Source organism: Cetorhinus maximus, chromosome 2 (assembly GCF_964194155.1).
Source record: "Cetorhinus maximus chromosome 2, sCetMax3.hap1.1, whole genome shotgun sequence".
Classification (NCBI taxonomy): Eukaryota; Metazoa; Chordata; class Chondrichthyes; order Lamniformes; family Cetorhinidae; genus Cetorhinus; species Cetorhinus maximus.
Window position 1 is genome coordinate 1,323,280 of NC_135880.1, and position 15,008 is coordinate 1,338,287.

Here is a 15,008-nt window from a genome sequence, read left to right on the forward strand (position 1 = left end):
GATGCACCTGAGAACATTTCTATCACGTACAGACCCTTGATTTCTGTCTATACATGCATTCCTCGCTTGACCTTTATCCTCCTCCATCTGCTCTAACACTCTGGTTCCCCTCCCCCTGCAAATCTAGTTTAAATGCCCCGGAGCAGCACTAGCAAACCTACCCGCAAGGATGTTAGTCCCCCTCCAGTTCAGGTGCAAACCGTCCCGTCGGAACAGATCCCACCTTCCCTGGAACAGAGCCCAATTGTCAAGAAACATGAAGCCCTCCCTCCTGCACCATCTCCTTAGCCACGTATTTAGCTGCATTATCCTTCTATTTCTAGCCTCACTAGCACGTGGCACGGGTAGCACTCCTGAGATCGTAACCCTGGAGGTCCTGTCCTTCAACTTTGCACCTAACTCCCTAAACTCTCTTTGCAGGACCTCCTCCTCCTTCCTATCCACGTCATTGGTCCCTACATGGACCACGACATCTGGCTGCTCACCCTCCCTCCTGAGAATACTGAGAACTCGATCCGAGATATCGCGGACCCTGGCACCAGGGAGGCAACAGACCATCCGGGATTCTCAATCCCTCCCACAGAACCTCCTATCTGTCCCCCTAACTATCGAATCCCCTATCACTACTGCTCTCCTCTTTTCCCTCCCTCCTTTCTGAGCTGAGGGTCCAGCCTCGGTGCCAGAGATGCGACCATTACAACTTGTCCCTGGTAGGTCGTCCCCACCAACAGTATCCAAAACGGTATACCTAATGTTGATAGGAACGGCCACAGGGGTGCTCTGCTCTTTCTGTCTATTCCCCTTCCCTCTCCTGACATTCACCCAGCTGCCTGCCTCCTGACTTTTAGGGGTGACTGTCTCCCTGAAGCTCCTGTCTATTACTGCCTCTGCCTCCCGAATGATCCGAAGTTCATCCAACTCCAGCTCCAGTTCCCTAACTCGGCTTCTCAGGATCTGCAGCTGGATGCACCTTTTGCAGGTGTAGCCATCAGGGACAATTGTGCTGTCCCTGACTTCCCACATGCTGCATTCGGAGCGCTTGACTGCCCCAACTGCTGCCTCCATTACCTACTCCTCATTTAATTAAAGGAACTTAGCCCGCCCTACCCCACTGGGAGCAAGCTCGTCCTCAGCCTCTGCTCGCCTAAGCCTCTCGAGTCAAAGCCTCAAGCTCCACTCCTTCACTGGGCCGCTCACACGCTGGCCGCTCCTCTTCAGCTTCCCCTCCTTTTATTTTCAAACTCCGCGCTCTTTTTCAACTGACCTGCCTTCAAGCTCTGCGCTCTTTTTCAAATGACCTCCTCCCCCGCTCTCTGCGCTCTTTTTCAAATTGACCTCCCCCATGCTCTCCGCGCTCTTTTTCAACTGACCTCTCCCGCGCTCTTTTTCAAATGACCTCCCCCACGCTCTCCGCACTCTTTTTCAAATGACCTCCCCCATGCTCTCCGCGCTCTTTTTCATAAGAAAATCTCTTCATACTCAGGATCAACCTTCTCTGGACTGCCTCCAATGAATTAATTTTAAAAAAGACGTGGCAGATGTATTTTGATACAGAGAAATGTAAGTAATACACTTTGTTAGAAGAATGAGTGGAGACAATACAAATAAAGAGTAGAATCCTGAAAAGGGTAGAAGAGTAGAGTGACTTGAGGGCTTTTGTACACAAATCGTTGAAGATACACGGCAGATTCAGAAAGTGGGCAAAAAGGCAGATGGAATCCTGGGCTTGATAAATAGAGGCATAGAGTACAAAAGCAAATAAGTTATATTCCATCTTTATGGAACAATGGTTCATTCTCAACTGGAGTAATGCCTCAGGCTCTGGGCACAAGAATGCTGAGGGTTTTGGGGAGGGTGCAGGAAAGATTTATGAGAAGGGTGCTGGAGGGACTTCAGCTGTCTGGACAGATTGTAGAAGCTTGGGTAGAAAGGAGAAAGTTAAGTGGAAATTTGGAGGTTTCAAAATCGTAAGGTGTCTGGACAGACTAGATAGCAACTGTTCCTATTGGTGGAAAGGTCAAGAACCAGAGGACACTAATTTAAGGTAATTGGCAAAATAAACAGAGACGGCAGGAGGAAAAACTTTTCTCGCTGAGTAGTTAGGATCTTGAATATACAAGCTTAGTGGGTGGTGGAGCTGGATTCAGACATGGCTTTCAAAAGGGAATTGGATGATCATCTGAAGAGAGTATTTGCAGGTTTTCTGTGGAAATGGCAACGGATTGGGACTAGTAGAGTTGCTCTTGAGAGAGTTGGCATGGATATGACAGGTCAAACGGCTTCCTCCTCTGCTTGTACCATTCTATGATATCAGGCTGGAAAGGTTAATGGCTGCTCCTATTCCAGTGTTTCTGTGAATTACATTTCTGTTCTTGGTTGTTTGTTATTTACTCAGCTCGCTTTTCTGTCCTCTTTGAATGTAGGTGGTTATTAAAGAGAAGGTGTTAGAACTTCTGCTCTACTTCACAAAACATGAAGACGAGGAAGTTCAGACCAAAGCAATCATAGGGTTGGGTAAGTGCTGTAAACTGTTACTATACTGATAATGGTTTGGGGAGCGGTTGAAAGGTGTTCCACTACTTTGTGCCGTTCATTTTGCAATGCGCTACTTCATTAATAATAAGTAAAACTAAATTCAAGTGATGGGAAAATAAATAAAACCAGAAAATTTTGGAAGCACTCAGTCTGTGGACAAAACAGACAAGTCAATGCTTTGGGCCTCAGTCTTAATTCAGAATGCTGGTTCATGCCACTAGTTCATGTGTTAGATGTTGAGATTTGTGGATGCTACGAATACGAGAAGGCCAGTCAGCATCTGAAAGGAGAAATGTTTAACTGGCCTTCTTTAATAGGAGTGTGATGTATGCAGAGCTTTGTCATGTCTCAGGTAGAGAACATTTCCTCAAGTCTGAAGTTATATAAAAGCAATGTACATTGAAGATTAGTTCTGGGTTAGTGGCATCTTTGAGTCTTATTTTGACTGGAGGGTAGTCAATGACCCAAACTCATGACCCCAGTATTTTAATAAATGCAATCTCCTTGATGGTTTTTCTCAGTGATATTACCTATATTCAGAAATTGTCAGAAGATTACTTGATGCCCTGTATATATTTTTTTAATAGGAAAGTGAATGGAATGAGTTCTCTCTTAATGGTTACAATCATGGTTAATATTTTAATAGCTTGAGCAATGAGAAGTATCTGTTTGATCTTCAAATGGACTGGCTCAAGTGAAAACAGACATATAATAGACAACGGCACTTCATTCCTATTTCCTTGTTTCACACTGCCTTTCCCACATGAAGCAGCAAATTGGGGCTGTGTGGAGCCATCACTCAAGTAGCATTTCAGACCATTAGAAATCCAAAGCTACTAGGAAAAAAATCCTTGTATTTCAGGCTCATTATTTCAGGGCACTTTAGTTATCGTGTAAGTCAAGTATTGAGGTACTAGTTTATTATTGTATTCAGCTGTATAATTTACTTATAAATAAATTGGACTGTTAGTTTTAACCCCAAGGCTGTGGCCTGATGGTACGATATTTACCAGTTTTCAAGTAGACAGACGTGTAGTGTATACACTATGTGCCCTTCATGCATGATTCCACAGAATAACAATAACTGTTGGTCCTGAAATCACTGCCACATTCTTGTTATGCATAAAGATTTGGTTCAAAGACTTGTTCACCTCCTGGTTACATCAAATTTACAGCACAGAAACAAGTCACTCAGCCCTATTGGTCTAAGTTGGCGTTTATGCTTTATGCAAACCACCTTCACCTAAACCCTTCATGCTATTCCTTTCTCTTTCATCTTTTTGCCTAGCTTCCCCTTGAATGCATTTATTCTATTCACCTCAATTCTTTGTGGTAGCAAGTTCCACATTTTAATCACTCTCAGGTAAAGAAGTTTCTCATGAATTCCTGATTTGATTTATTAGTGCTTCTGAAGGAGGGCTGAAGCCCAAGTTGTTGAGTTGTATGTTCTCTCCACAGATGTTGACTGACACATTTAGTCATTTCTGGTTTTGTTTCAGATTTCTATTGGTAGTTTCTTTTTGCCTTTTATCAATGATGTAGCATATTGTAAAGATTTAGAGGCTGGAGTTCCCAGTCGCTCCCTGGCTTTTGCCCATCTACTCGTATCATGTCATGCACATATCATATCCTTTCAATCACCACATCCATGCCATTATGGAAATCACCTTTTTTCTGTATATAAAACAAAGTTGGTGTTGGTTGCAGAGGCTGGGTTGTATCGTAGCGTTAACAGCCAATATGCTTGTCTTTTCTTCCCCTTTAGTTGCAGCATTTTCTGGTTTTTATTTATAGTTGGCTATGCTTGATGATGTATCCTGGAATCAAAGTTATGCTTTGATTCTGTTATGCTATTCTGGTTTATTCTGAGAAGGAGCAGGTTATGTTGCACACTAACAGCAGTTCCATGATGGTCTATCATAAGGGATTCTCCACACACCTGTGGTTTTATTGCAGTCTGTTGTAAAGACCAGTACCAGTCCCAATATTGGAATTGTCTGTCAGAGAATTGAATGCCAACCATCACTGTTTTTGCAGGTTTTGTATTCATACAGCATCCCGATCTAATGTTTGAACAAGAAGTAAAGAATTTGTATAACAATATTCTTCGAGACAAAGAAGCCTCAATCGGACTGAAAATCCAGGTGCTGAAGAATCTTCAGACGTATCTCCAGGAGGAGGACTGCCGGATGCAACAAGCTGATAAAGATTGTGAGTAGGACAGTTTTTCGGATTCATTTATGGGATGTGGGCAACGCTAGCAAGGCCAGCTTTTATTGCCCATTCCTAATTGGCCCCTCAGATGGTGGTGAGCTGCTGCCTTGAATTGCTGCAATCTATGTCATGTAAACACACCCACACTGCTGTTAGGTAGAGTTTTCTAGGATTTTTAGGCAGTGACAGTGAAGGAACAGCAGTACATTTCCAAGTTAGGATGGTGTGTGACCTTTAAGGGGAACTTGTTCACCTTATGTCTCTATCTACTGCTTGGCCAACCAGTAATTCCACTAATGTGAAGAGTAAACACATCCTGTAACCAAAAGAAAACAAACTTGCTCTCAAACCTTTCCCCAGATCTGAAGATTGTTGAATTCACCTTCGAGTTACAGGTGGCAGAATTGGGATAGTCTGCTATGTATTCTATATCACTAAGAAACCGAAGTAGTCAGACAGTTCTTAAATTTTGGGACAACACACAAATTGGTAAAATGCAGGCCATGTTGGCGGTTGTACTATAGTGAAGGCCAAGTAGAGTCCGTGACTGAGTGCCGGTATACAATGTGTCTAATATCAATGAGGACCCAGGTACTCTCACTTAGTAGAAACTGCAGGCAGATGTTGTCAGGCAGCTAAGAACCCACATGAGAAACAGTAGTTGGAAATATTCACCATTGCTCTGAGGTTAGATCACATTCACTTGGGTTGTATTTCATGTACAGGTTGATCCTGACTTGATCCATTTAAAGACATAATATGAGTGTGAAAAGCCCTGCAAACATTGGCAGTGGTGGAGATGGTTTATGAGGCAGTGATATCAACAGATGGAAGGTGGGGAAGAGAATAATTTCTGTTTTGAGTAATAAAGTTTCAAGCTCTATCTTTCTAATAATTGCAAAAGTGAGACAATTTTTTAAAAAATTCATTCGTGGGATGTGGGCATCCCTTTATTGCCCATCCCTAATTTCCCTTGGTTCAGAGGGCACTTAAGAGTCAGCCATATTGCTGTGGGTCTGGAGTCACATGTAGGCCAGACCAGGTAAGGACGACAGATTTCCTTCCCTAAAGGATATTAGTGAACTAGATGGGCTTTTACAACAATCGGCAATGGTTCTTTTAATTCCAGATTTTTAATGAATTCAAATTCCACCATGTGGAACCTGGGTTCCCAGAGCATAACTCTGGGTCTCTGGATTACTAGTCCAGCAACAATACCACTATGCCATCCCCTCCCCAAAGTGATGTTGGGAGACACGGAGGAGTGTCTGTTCTGGGAGAAGCTCATCCTGCTCAGTTTCCTGATGTTGAGATAGGTATGGCTACAGTGAAAGTCTAAATTGCTATAGATTCCAGGAAGAGATGTAAACTCAGCAGAGTGAAACATACCTTGCCACCTCTGTGATCTAACCTCATGGCAGCTTTGCTGCTCTTGCCAAGTAAGAGCTCTGACATGGATTACCTACTGATAGACACTGTCAAAAATGAGAGAAGTTGGAAAAACACACGCCCAAATGATGCACCCTGTGTGGAGGGCTTCACTGAGAATGAAGATTGGAGGCCTGCATCGTTGAGTGAGAACGAAAAGTAGCAAGCCACGTAATAGACTTGTTAGCACAGTTGAGGAACTGGGGATTAAAATGGAAGTAGAAGTGGATACAAAATTGATTTGGAGACAGAAAGCAGTTAGTGGTGGTGTGCAGTTGATTTTCGGACTAGATGAAAGTATACAGTAGGCTCCAGGGGATGGTAGTAAGATCACTATTCTTTTTGATATAAACTAATGACCTGTGTTGATTGTGTTTAATTGTGTGCAGGTGGTGGACATTAAGAAGGTGGCGTAGTGGTAATGTCACTGGACTAGTAATCCCAAGACCCAGGCTAAAGTTCTGGGGACACGTGTTCAAATCCCACCATGGCAGCTGATGGGGAAACAAAGCTTGCTCCTGGGTCTGGCCAAGGTGGCTGTTAACAAATCCAGGCAGTGGGCAATTGAGGGTTCGTCCGACCCCTCTTCCGCAGCTATGTTCGAGGCTGGGCGGCCCTGGAGAGGGAGCATCCGGTGTCTACCAGAATGCTAGAGGCCTTCAGCAACCAGTGGGCACCGTGGGGGCTGGGGGAAATTATATTTTGACTTGATTTTGTAAGTTTCCTTTGACGTTTTGTTTTAGTTACAGTGGCCCCTCGGGCTGTTTACCCCCTCTGATTTATTGATTTTTACTTTTTGATTTTTGTTTAATCAAAAGAGTATGCATAGACACAGACTAAAACTGCAGCTGTTGGGTGAGGAGATTTATGCTTGTAGCTCTAAAATAAAAGTGTGTAAAGATTGGGTCGATTTCTATCCCTCATCAACTGGCTTTTTGAGATAGAGCATCCTGGACCTTTAAAGAGCATTGTTTCAGAGTTTGAGATGATTCAAAATGCAGAAATGTCATGTTACGATCCTGTTAGGGACCGTTAATATTTAGAGAGAAATCCGAAAACCCAGCAATATAATCAACAGAATAACACCACAAGCTTCCGTGTTTTCCAACAAAACTCAAACTTTATTGTATTTAAAAGAATTGAACAAAACAAGCAGTCTTAATGTATAATATGCACTCAGGTTTACTCCTTACTTCCCTCCAAGCCTTTTTCTTATAAGACACATCAATATTAAAGTTATGGGTGATCCCTAGAGAATTAAAGAAGTAAGTCAGTCTTCTGGAAATTGCTTTAATTCTGTTCAGTTCCAGCTATCCTCGGAGGTAAAATTTTCATTTACCATCTCTTTACTGTGGTCACCTCAGCCTGTTGTTCTGGTTACTTTCTCAATTCTAAAAGCTAATCTGCTGGTTGCTTTCTTTTGCCACAAGACTGAGGACCACGGTAGATTTTTTTTCCCACTAGCTGCAAGCTCGAATAAATCTTCTGTTCCTTATATAAAAATGAGATTAAGCCTCACCCACATTCCACGTGGTGAATGATGAAGTGGCATTTTGTCTGCTTAAACTGCAGGCCCAACTAACTGTCATTTATTTTGCCTACCTTTCCTCAGTGAGCTGCACCACATGAAATCCAGGTTGCAACTAAAAAAGCTCTCTCCGTAAACACTCGGATGAATTGAAACCAGAGAATCTCCCTAATCCTGGGAGTTACCATTGACCAGAAACTAAACTGGACTAGCCATCTAAATACTGTGGCTACAAGAGCAGGTCAGAGGCTTGGGAATCCTGCAGCGTGTAACTCACCTCCTGACTCCCCAAACCCTGCCACCAATGCACAAGTCAGGAGTGTGATGAAATGCTCTCCACTTGCCTGGATGAGTGCAACTCCAACAATGCTCAAGAAACTTGACACCATCCAGGACAAAGCACACTTGATTGGCATCCCATCCACAACTAAACATTCACTCCTTTAACCACTGATGCACAGTGTCAGCAATGTTCCATTAAAAAGATGCACTGCAGCAACTCATCAAGGTTCCTTTGAAAGCGCCTTCCAAATTCTGGGTCAAAATCCTGGAACTTCCTCCCGAACAGCACTGGCTGTCCCTACACCACATGGGCTGCAGTGGTTCAAGAAGGCAGCACCTCATCACCACCTTCTCAAGGGCAATTAAGAATGGGTAGTAAATGCTGGTGTACCTAGCAACACCCAAATCCTGTGAAAGAATATATAAAGCTCCACTCATCTCCATGATGACATGGCAGAGTCAGGGATGTCCTCAAACAGACTTTTAGGTTAAGTATCCCTCATTTAAAATTCCTTCTTTGATCTGAAGAAAGAAATGTATTTTACAACCCTTGAGAGGAGATGATGGCGTAGTGGTATTGTCGCAGGACTAATATTGCAGAGACCCAGAGAAATGCTCTGGGGACCCAGGTTCAAACCCCGCCATAGCAGAGGTGGAATATGAATTCAATAAAAATCTGGAATTTAAAGTCCAAGGATGACCATGAAATCATTGTCAAGTATTATGAAAATTCATCTACTAATCTCCTTTAGGGAAGGAAATCTGCTGCCCTTACCTGGTCTGACCTACATGTGATTCCACAACCACAGCAATGTGGTTGACTCTTAAATTCCCTCTGAATTGGCCTAGCAAACCGCTACAAAGTCTCAAAAAAGAAATGAAACTGGATGGACCACCCAGCATTGAACTAGGCACCGGAAACGACACTGGCAAACTCCACCCTGTTGACTCTGCAAAGTCCTCCTTGATAACATCTGGGGGCTAGTGCCAAAATTGGGAGAGCGGTCTCACAGACTAGTCAAGCAATAGCCTGATATAGTAGTCATCACGGAATCGTACCTTACAGATAATGTATCAGACACCACCATCACCAACCCCGGGTCTGTCCTGCCGGTGTGACAGGACAGAGGTGGCGGCACAGTGGTATACAGTTGGGAGGGAGTTGCCCTGGGAGTTTTCAAGATCGACTCCGGACCCAATGAAGTCTTATGGCATCGGGTCAAACATGGGCAAGGAATCCTCCTGCTGATTACCACATACCGCCCTCCCTCAGCTGATGAATCAGTGCTTCCTCCATGTTGAACACCACTTGGAGAAAGCACTGAGAGGAGATGATGGCGTAGTGGTACAAGGGCACAGAATGTACTCTGGGTGGGGGACTTCAATGTTCATCACCAAGTGCGGCTTGGTAGCACCACTATTGACCGAGCTGGCCAAGTCCTAAAGGACATAGCTGCTAGACTGGGTCTGCAGTAGGTGGTGAGGGAAAAACATATTTGACCTCATCCTCACCAACCTGCATGCCACAGATGCATCTGTCCATGACAGTATTGGCATGGACAGGGTGGATATGGAGCAGCTGTTCCCCTTAGTTGAAGGGTCGGTCACAAGGGGGCATAAGTTCAAGGTGAGGGGCAGGAGGTTAAGGGGGATGTGAGGAAAAAATTTTTTACCCAGAGGGTGGTGACGGTCTGGAATGCACTGCCTGGGAGGATGGTGGAGGTGGGTTGCCTCACATCCTTTAAAAAGTACCTGGATGAGCACTTGGCACATCATAACATTCAAGGCTATGGGCCAAGTGCTGGTAAATGGGATTAGGTAGGTCAGGTGTTTCCGAAGGGCCTCTTCTGCACTGTGATTCTGTGATTGACCACCGCACAGTCGTTGTGGAGACAAAGCCCTGCCTTCACATTGAGGATATCCTCCATCGTGTAGTGTGGCACTACAACTGTGCTATATGGGATAGATTTTGAATAGATCTAGCAACTCAAGACTGGGCATCCATGAAGCACTTGTAGGCCATCAGCAGCAGCAGAATTGTACTCGAACACAATCTGCAACCTCGTGGCCCAGCATATCCCCCACTCTACCATTACCATCAAGCCAGGGGATCAACACTGGTTCAATGAAGAGTGCAGGAGGGCATGCCAGGAGCAGCACCAGGCATACCTAAAAATGAGGTGTCAACCTGGTGAAGCTACAACACAGGACTACTTGTGTGCCCAACAGCATAAGCAGCAAGTGATAGATAAAACTAAGCGACCCCACAACCAACAGATTAGATCTAAGCTCTGCAGTCCTGCCACATCCAATGGTGGTGGACAATTGAACAACTCACCGGAGGAGGAGACTCCACAAATATCCCCATCGTCAATGGTGAGGGAGCCCAGCACATCAGTACAAAAGATAAGGCTGAAGCATTTGCTACAATCTTCAGCCAGAGGTGCCGAGTGGATGATCCACCTCGGTCTTCACCAGAGGTTCTCAGCATCACAGATGCCAGTCTTCAGCCAATTCGATATCAAGAAACAGATAAAGGCACTGGATACTGAAAAGGCTATGGGGTCTGACAATATTCTGGCAATAGTACTGAAGACTTGTGCTCCAGAACTTGCTGTGCTCCTAGCCAATCTGTTCCAGTACAGCTACAACACTGGCATCTAAATAGCTATGTGGAAAATTGCCCAGCTATGCGCTGTACACAAAAAGCGGGACAAATCCAACACGGCCAATTACCGCCACATCTGTCTACCCTCAATCATCAGTAAAGCAATGGAAGGGGTCATCAACAGTGTTAACATGCAGCACTTGCTTAGCAATCGTCTGCTCACTGACACCCAGTTTGGGTTCCACCACGGCCACTTAATTCCTGACCTCATTACAGCCTTGGTTCAAACATGGATAAAAAAGCTGAACTCCTGAAGTGTGGTGAGAGTGACAGCCCTTGACATCAAGGCAGCATTTGACCATTTGTGCCATCAAGGAACCCTAGCAAAACTGTCAATGGGAATCGGGGAAAACTCTCCGCTGGTTGGAGTCATACCTAGCACAAAGGAAGACGGTTGTGGTTGTTGGAGGTCAGTCATCTCAGCTCAAGGAGATCACTGCAGGAGTTCCACTGGGTCATGTCCTTGGCCCAACCATCTTCAGTTGCTTCATCAATAACCTTCCTTCCATCATAAGGTCAGAAGAAGGGATGTTCACCATTCGTGACTCCTCAGATACTGAAGCAACCCATGTCCAAATGCAGCAAGACCTGGACAATATCCAGCCTTGGGCTGACAAGTGGCAAGTAACATTCACACCACACAACTGTCAGGCAATGACCATCTCCAACAAGAGAGAACCTAACCATCGTCACTTGACGTTCAATTGCATTACTATCACTGAAACCCCCCACCATCAACATCCTGGGGTTTACCATTGACCAGAAACTGAATTGGACTAGCCATATAAATACTGTGGCTACAAGAACAGGTCAGAGGCTGGGAATCCTGTGACGGGTAACTCACCTCCTGACTCCCCAAAGCCTCTCCCCAATCTACAAGGCAAAAGTCAGGAGTGTGATGGAATACTCCCCACTTGCCTGGATGAGTGCAGCTCCCACAACACTCAAGAAGCTTGACACTGTCCAGGACAAAGCATCCCGTTTGATTGGCACCACATCCACAAACATTCACTCCCTCCACCACTGATGCACAGTGGCAGCAGTGTGTACCATCTACAGGATGCGCTGCAGGAATTCACTAATGCTCCTTAGACAGCATCATCCAAACCCACGACCAATAACATCTAGAAGGACAAGGGCAACAGATAGATGGGAACACCACCACCTGGAAGTTCCCCTCCAAGTCACTCACCATCCTGACTTGGAAATATATCGCCGTTCCTTCACTGTCGCTGGGTCAAAATCCTGGAACTCCCTCCCTAACAGCACTGTGGGTGTACCTACACCATATGGACTGCAGTGGTTCAAGAAGGCAACTCACCACCACCTTCTCAAGGGCAATTAGAGTTGGGAAAGAAATGCTGGCCCAGCCAGCAAATCCCACATCCCGTGAATGAATTTTAAAAAATGCTTTTAAACTAATTTGGCTAACCAATGCACAAACATCCCTGGTCTGCATTACTGCAAGGATTGCAAATGTCATGTCTCCACCAAAAGGCACACAGATCATCCATTGCTTTAAATTTTTCCACCTGCTGTTTTATGTCTCTTGTGCATCTACTCCGACCTTTTTAAATCAACATGGCACAGACTTTCGATCAGCATGACCCATTCTTTGAATTGTAAGTTACTCTGGCTTGTTTGAATTATATTCACATCAGATGTTTACCAGCTTTAAATTAGGTTTTCCCCAGTTCACTACTGGGTTATCTTTAAACTTCAATTCCTAAAACCACAAGTTATATTCTAAAACTTAAAAATTATGAATCAAGTATTCCTCACAATAGTAACATTAAGATGAGAGCAACAGACTTTAGGAGGACCAACCGGTAAAATGGATAGACGTGTCACACAATCATTTATGGTACAGAAGGAGACCATTTGACCCATTCATGCTGGTTCTTTGTCAAGCAAACCCATTATTCCCATTCTCCCTGCTCTATCCCTGTAAGTTTATTTCCTTCAAGTGCCCATCTAACTTCCTTTTGAAATACGAATTAGGAGCAGGAGTAGGCCAACTCCACCCCTCGAGCCTGCTCCGCCATTCAATAAGATCATGGCTGATCTGATTGTAACCTCAACTCCAATTCCTGCCTAGGCCCCAATAACCTTTCACCCCCCTGCTTTTCAAGAACCTATCAGTTCTGCCTTAAAAATATTCCAAGACTGTGCTTCCACTGCCTTTTGAAGAAGAGTTCCAAAGCCTCTCGATCCTCAGAGAAAAAATTTGTCCTGATCTTTGTCTTAAATGGGTGCCCCTATTTTTTTAAGCAGTGATCCCTAGTTCTAGATTCTCCTTCAAGAGGAAACATCCTCTTCACATCCACCCTGTCAAGATCCTGCAGGATCTTAAAGGTTTCAATTAGGTCGCCTTTTACTCATCTAAACTCCAGTGGATTCAAGCCTTGCCTGTCCAGCTTTTCCTCATAAGACAACTCACCCATTCCTTGATAAAAGCAAAATACTGCGGATGCTGGAAATCTAGAACAAAAACAAAAATACCTGGAAAAACTCAGCAGGTCTGACAGCATCTGCGGAGAGGGATATAGTTGACATTTCAAGTCCATATGGAGAGACCAAACGCAGACTGGGTGACCGCTTTGCGGAACACCTTCGGTCTGTCCGCAAGCATGACCCAGACCTCCCTGTCGCTTGCCATTTCAACACACCACCCTGCTCTCATGCCTACATGTCTGTCCTTGGCCTGCTACAATGTTCCAGTGAGGCTCAACGCAAACTGGAGGAACAGCAGCTCATCTTCCGACTAGGCACTTTACAGTCTTCCGGACTTAATATTGAGTTCAACAATTTCAGATCATGAGCTCTCTCCTCCATCCCCACCCCCTTTCCGATCCCCCCCCCTTTTTTTCCAATAATTTATATAGATTTTTCTTTTCCCACCTATTATATTATCTGTAAGGTATGATTCCGTGTGGATGAGTATGTCAGGCTGTTGCTTGACTAGTCTGTGAGACAGCCCCCCCCAATTTTGGCACTTGCTCCCAGATGTTAGTAAGGAGGACGTTGCAGGGTCGACAGGTCTGGGTTGGCTGTTGTTGTTTCAGTACCTAGGTCGATGCCGGGTGATCCGTCCAATTTCTTTCCTCTGAGACTTTGTAGCGGTTTGATACAACTGAGTGGCTTGCTAGGCAATTTCAGAGGGAATTTAAGAGTCAACGACATTGCTGTAGGTCTGGAATGACATGTAGACCAGACCAGGTAAGGACAACAGATTTCATTCCCTAAAGGATATTAGCAAACAGCCCCATTTCTGACCTTATGATGGAAGGAAGTTCATTGATCAACCAGCTGAATATGGCTGGGCATAGGACACTATCGTGAGGAACCTCTGCAGTGATATCCGTTAGGGAAGGAAATTGGCCACCCTCACTTTGCCTGGCCTACATGTGCCCATCCAATTTCTTTTTGAAGTCATTCTTTGCCCTGGCTTCCACTAACCTCGTAGGCAGCAGTTCTTCCTCTCATTCCTCTGCATCTCCTGCCCAAAACATACAAGCATACAAATTAGGAGCAGGAGTAGGCCAATCGGCCCCTCAAGCCTGCTCTGCCATTCAATAAAATTATGGCGAATCTCAACTCCATATTCCACTTCCCCCTGATAACCACTTTTTAGTCAAGAATCTGTCTACCTCTACCTTAAAAATATTGAATGACCCTGTGTCACCTGCTCTCTGGGGAAGAGTTCCAAAGACATTCAACCCTCTGGGAGAAAAGAATTTCTCCTAATCTCCATCTGGTCCAAATGGTCCCCTACTACTTCTAATCTCCCACAAGGGGAAGCATTTTTCAGCATCCACCCTGTCAAATCCCCATAAGACCTTATGTTTCAATTAAATCACCTCCCAATCTTCTCAACTCCAATGAATACAGGTCCAACCTGTCCAATGTTTCCTCACAAGACAACCGTGTCCGCCCCCCCACACCCAATCCCAGATAGCTGTCAAGTGCACCATCTCTGAACTGTTTCTAATGTATTTATATCCTTTATTAATTAAGGAGATCAAAACTGTATACAGTGCTCAATGTGTGGCCTCACCAATGCCCTGTATAACTGTAGCAAAACTTCACTACTTTTATACTCCATTCCCCTTTCAATAAACAACAACATGCCATTTGCCTTCCTAATCATTTGATGTACCTGCATACTAACTTTGTGATTCATGAACCAGGACACCCAAATCCCTCTTAAATCTGTGTCGCCTCGTCCTTCAGCTAATGGGAGCAGTCTTTTTTGGTCTGTCTTATCTAAACATATGATAAACTTGTACATCTATATCAAATCTCCCCTCAAATTTACTTTGCTCCAAGAAGAACCCCAGCTTCACCACCAAC

At 44.5% G+C, this 15,008-nt stretch overlaps 1 protein-coding gene across 8 annotated transcripts in view; it reads left to right on the plus strand.

Annotated features, from left to right (window-relative positions):
- Window positions 1–15,008, plus strand: part of LOC144691642 (nipped-B-like protein) — a 564,605-nt gene that overhangs the window by 508,784 nt on the left and 40,813 nt on the right. For all 8 annotated transcript variants that reach the window (XM_078559979.1, XM_078559947.1, XM_078559954.1 and 5 more), the window contains 2 exons: window positions 2,424–2,514; window positions 4,573–4,746. In XM_078559979.1, the coding sequence (XP_078416105.1) occupies window positions 2,424–2,514; window positions 4,573–4,746 (265 nt within the window). The remainder of the gene's footprint in view (window positions 1–2,423; window positions 2,515–4,572; window positions 4,747–15,008) is intronic.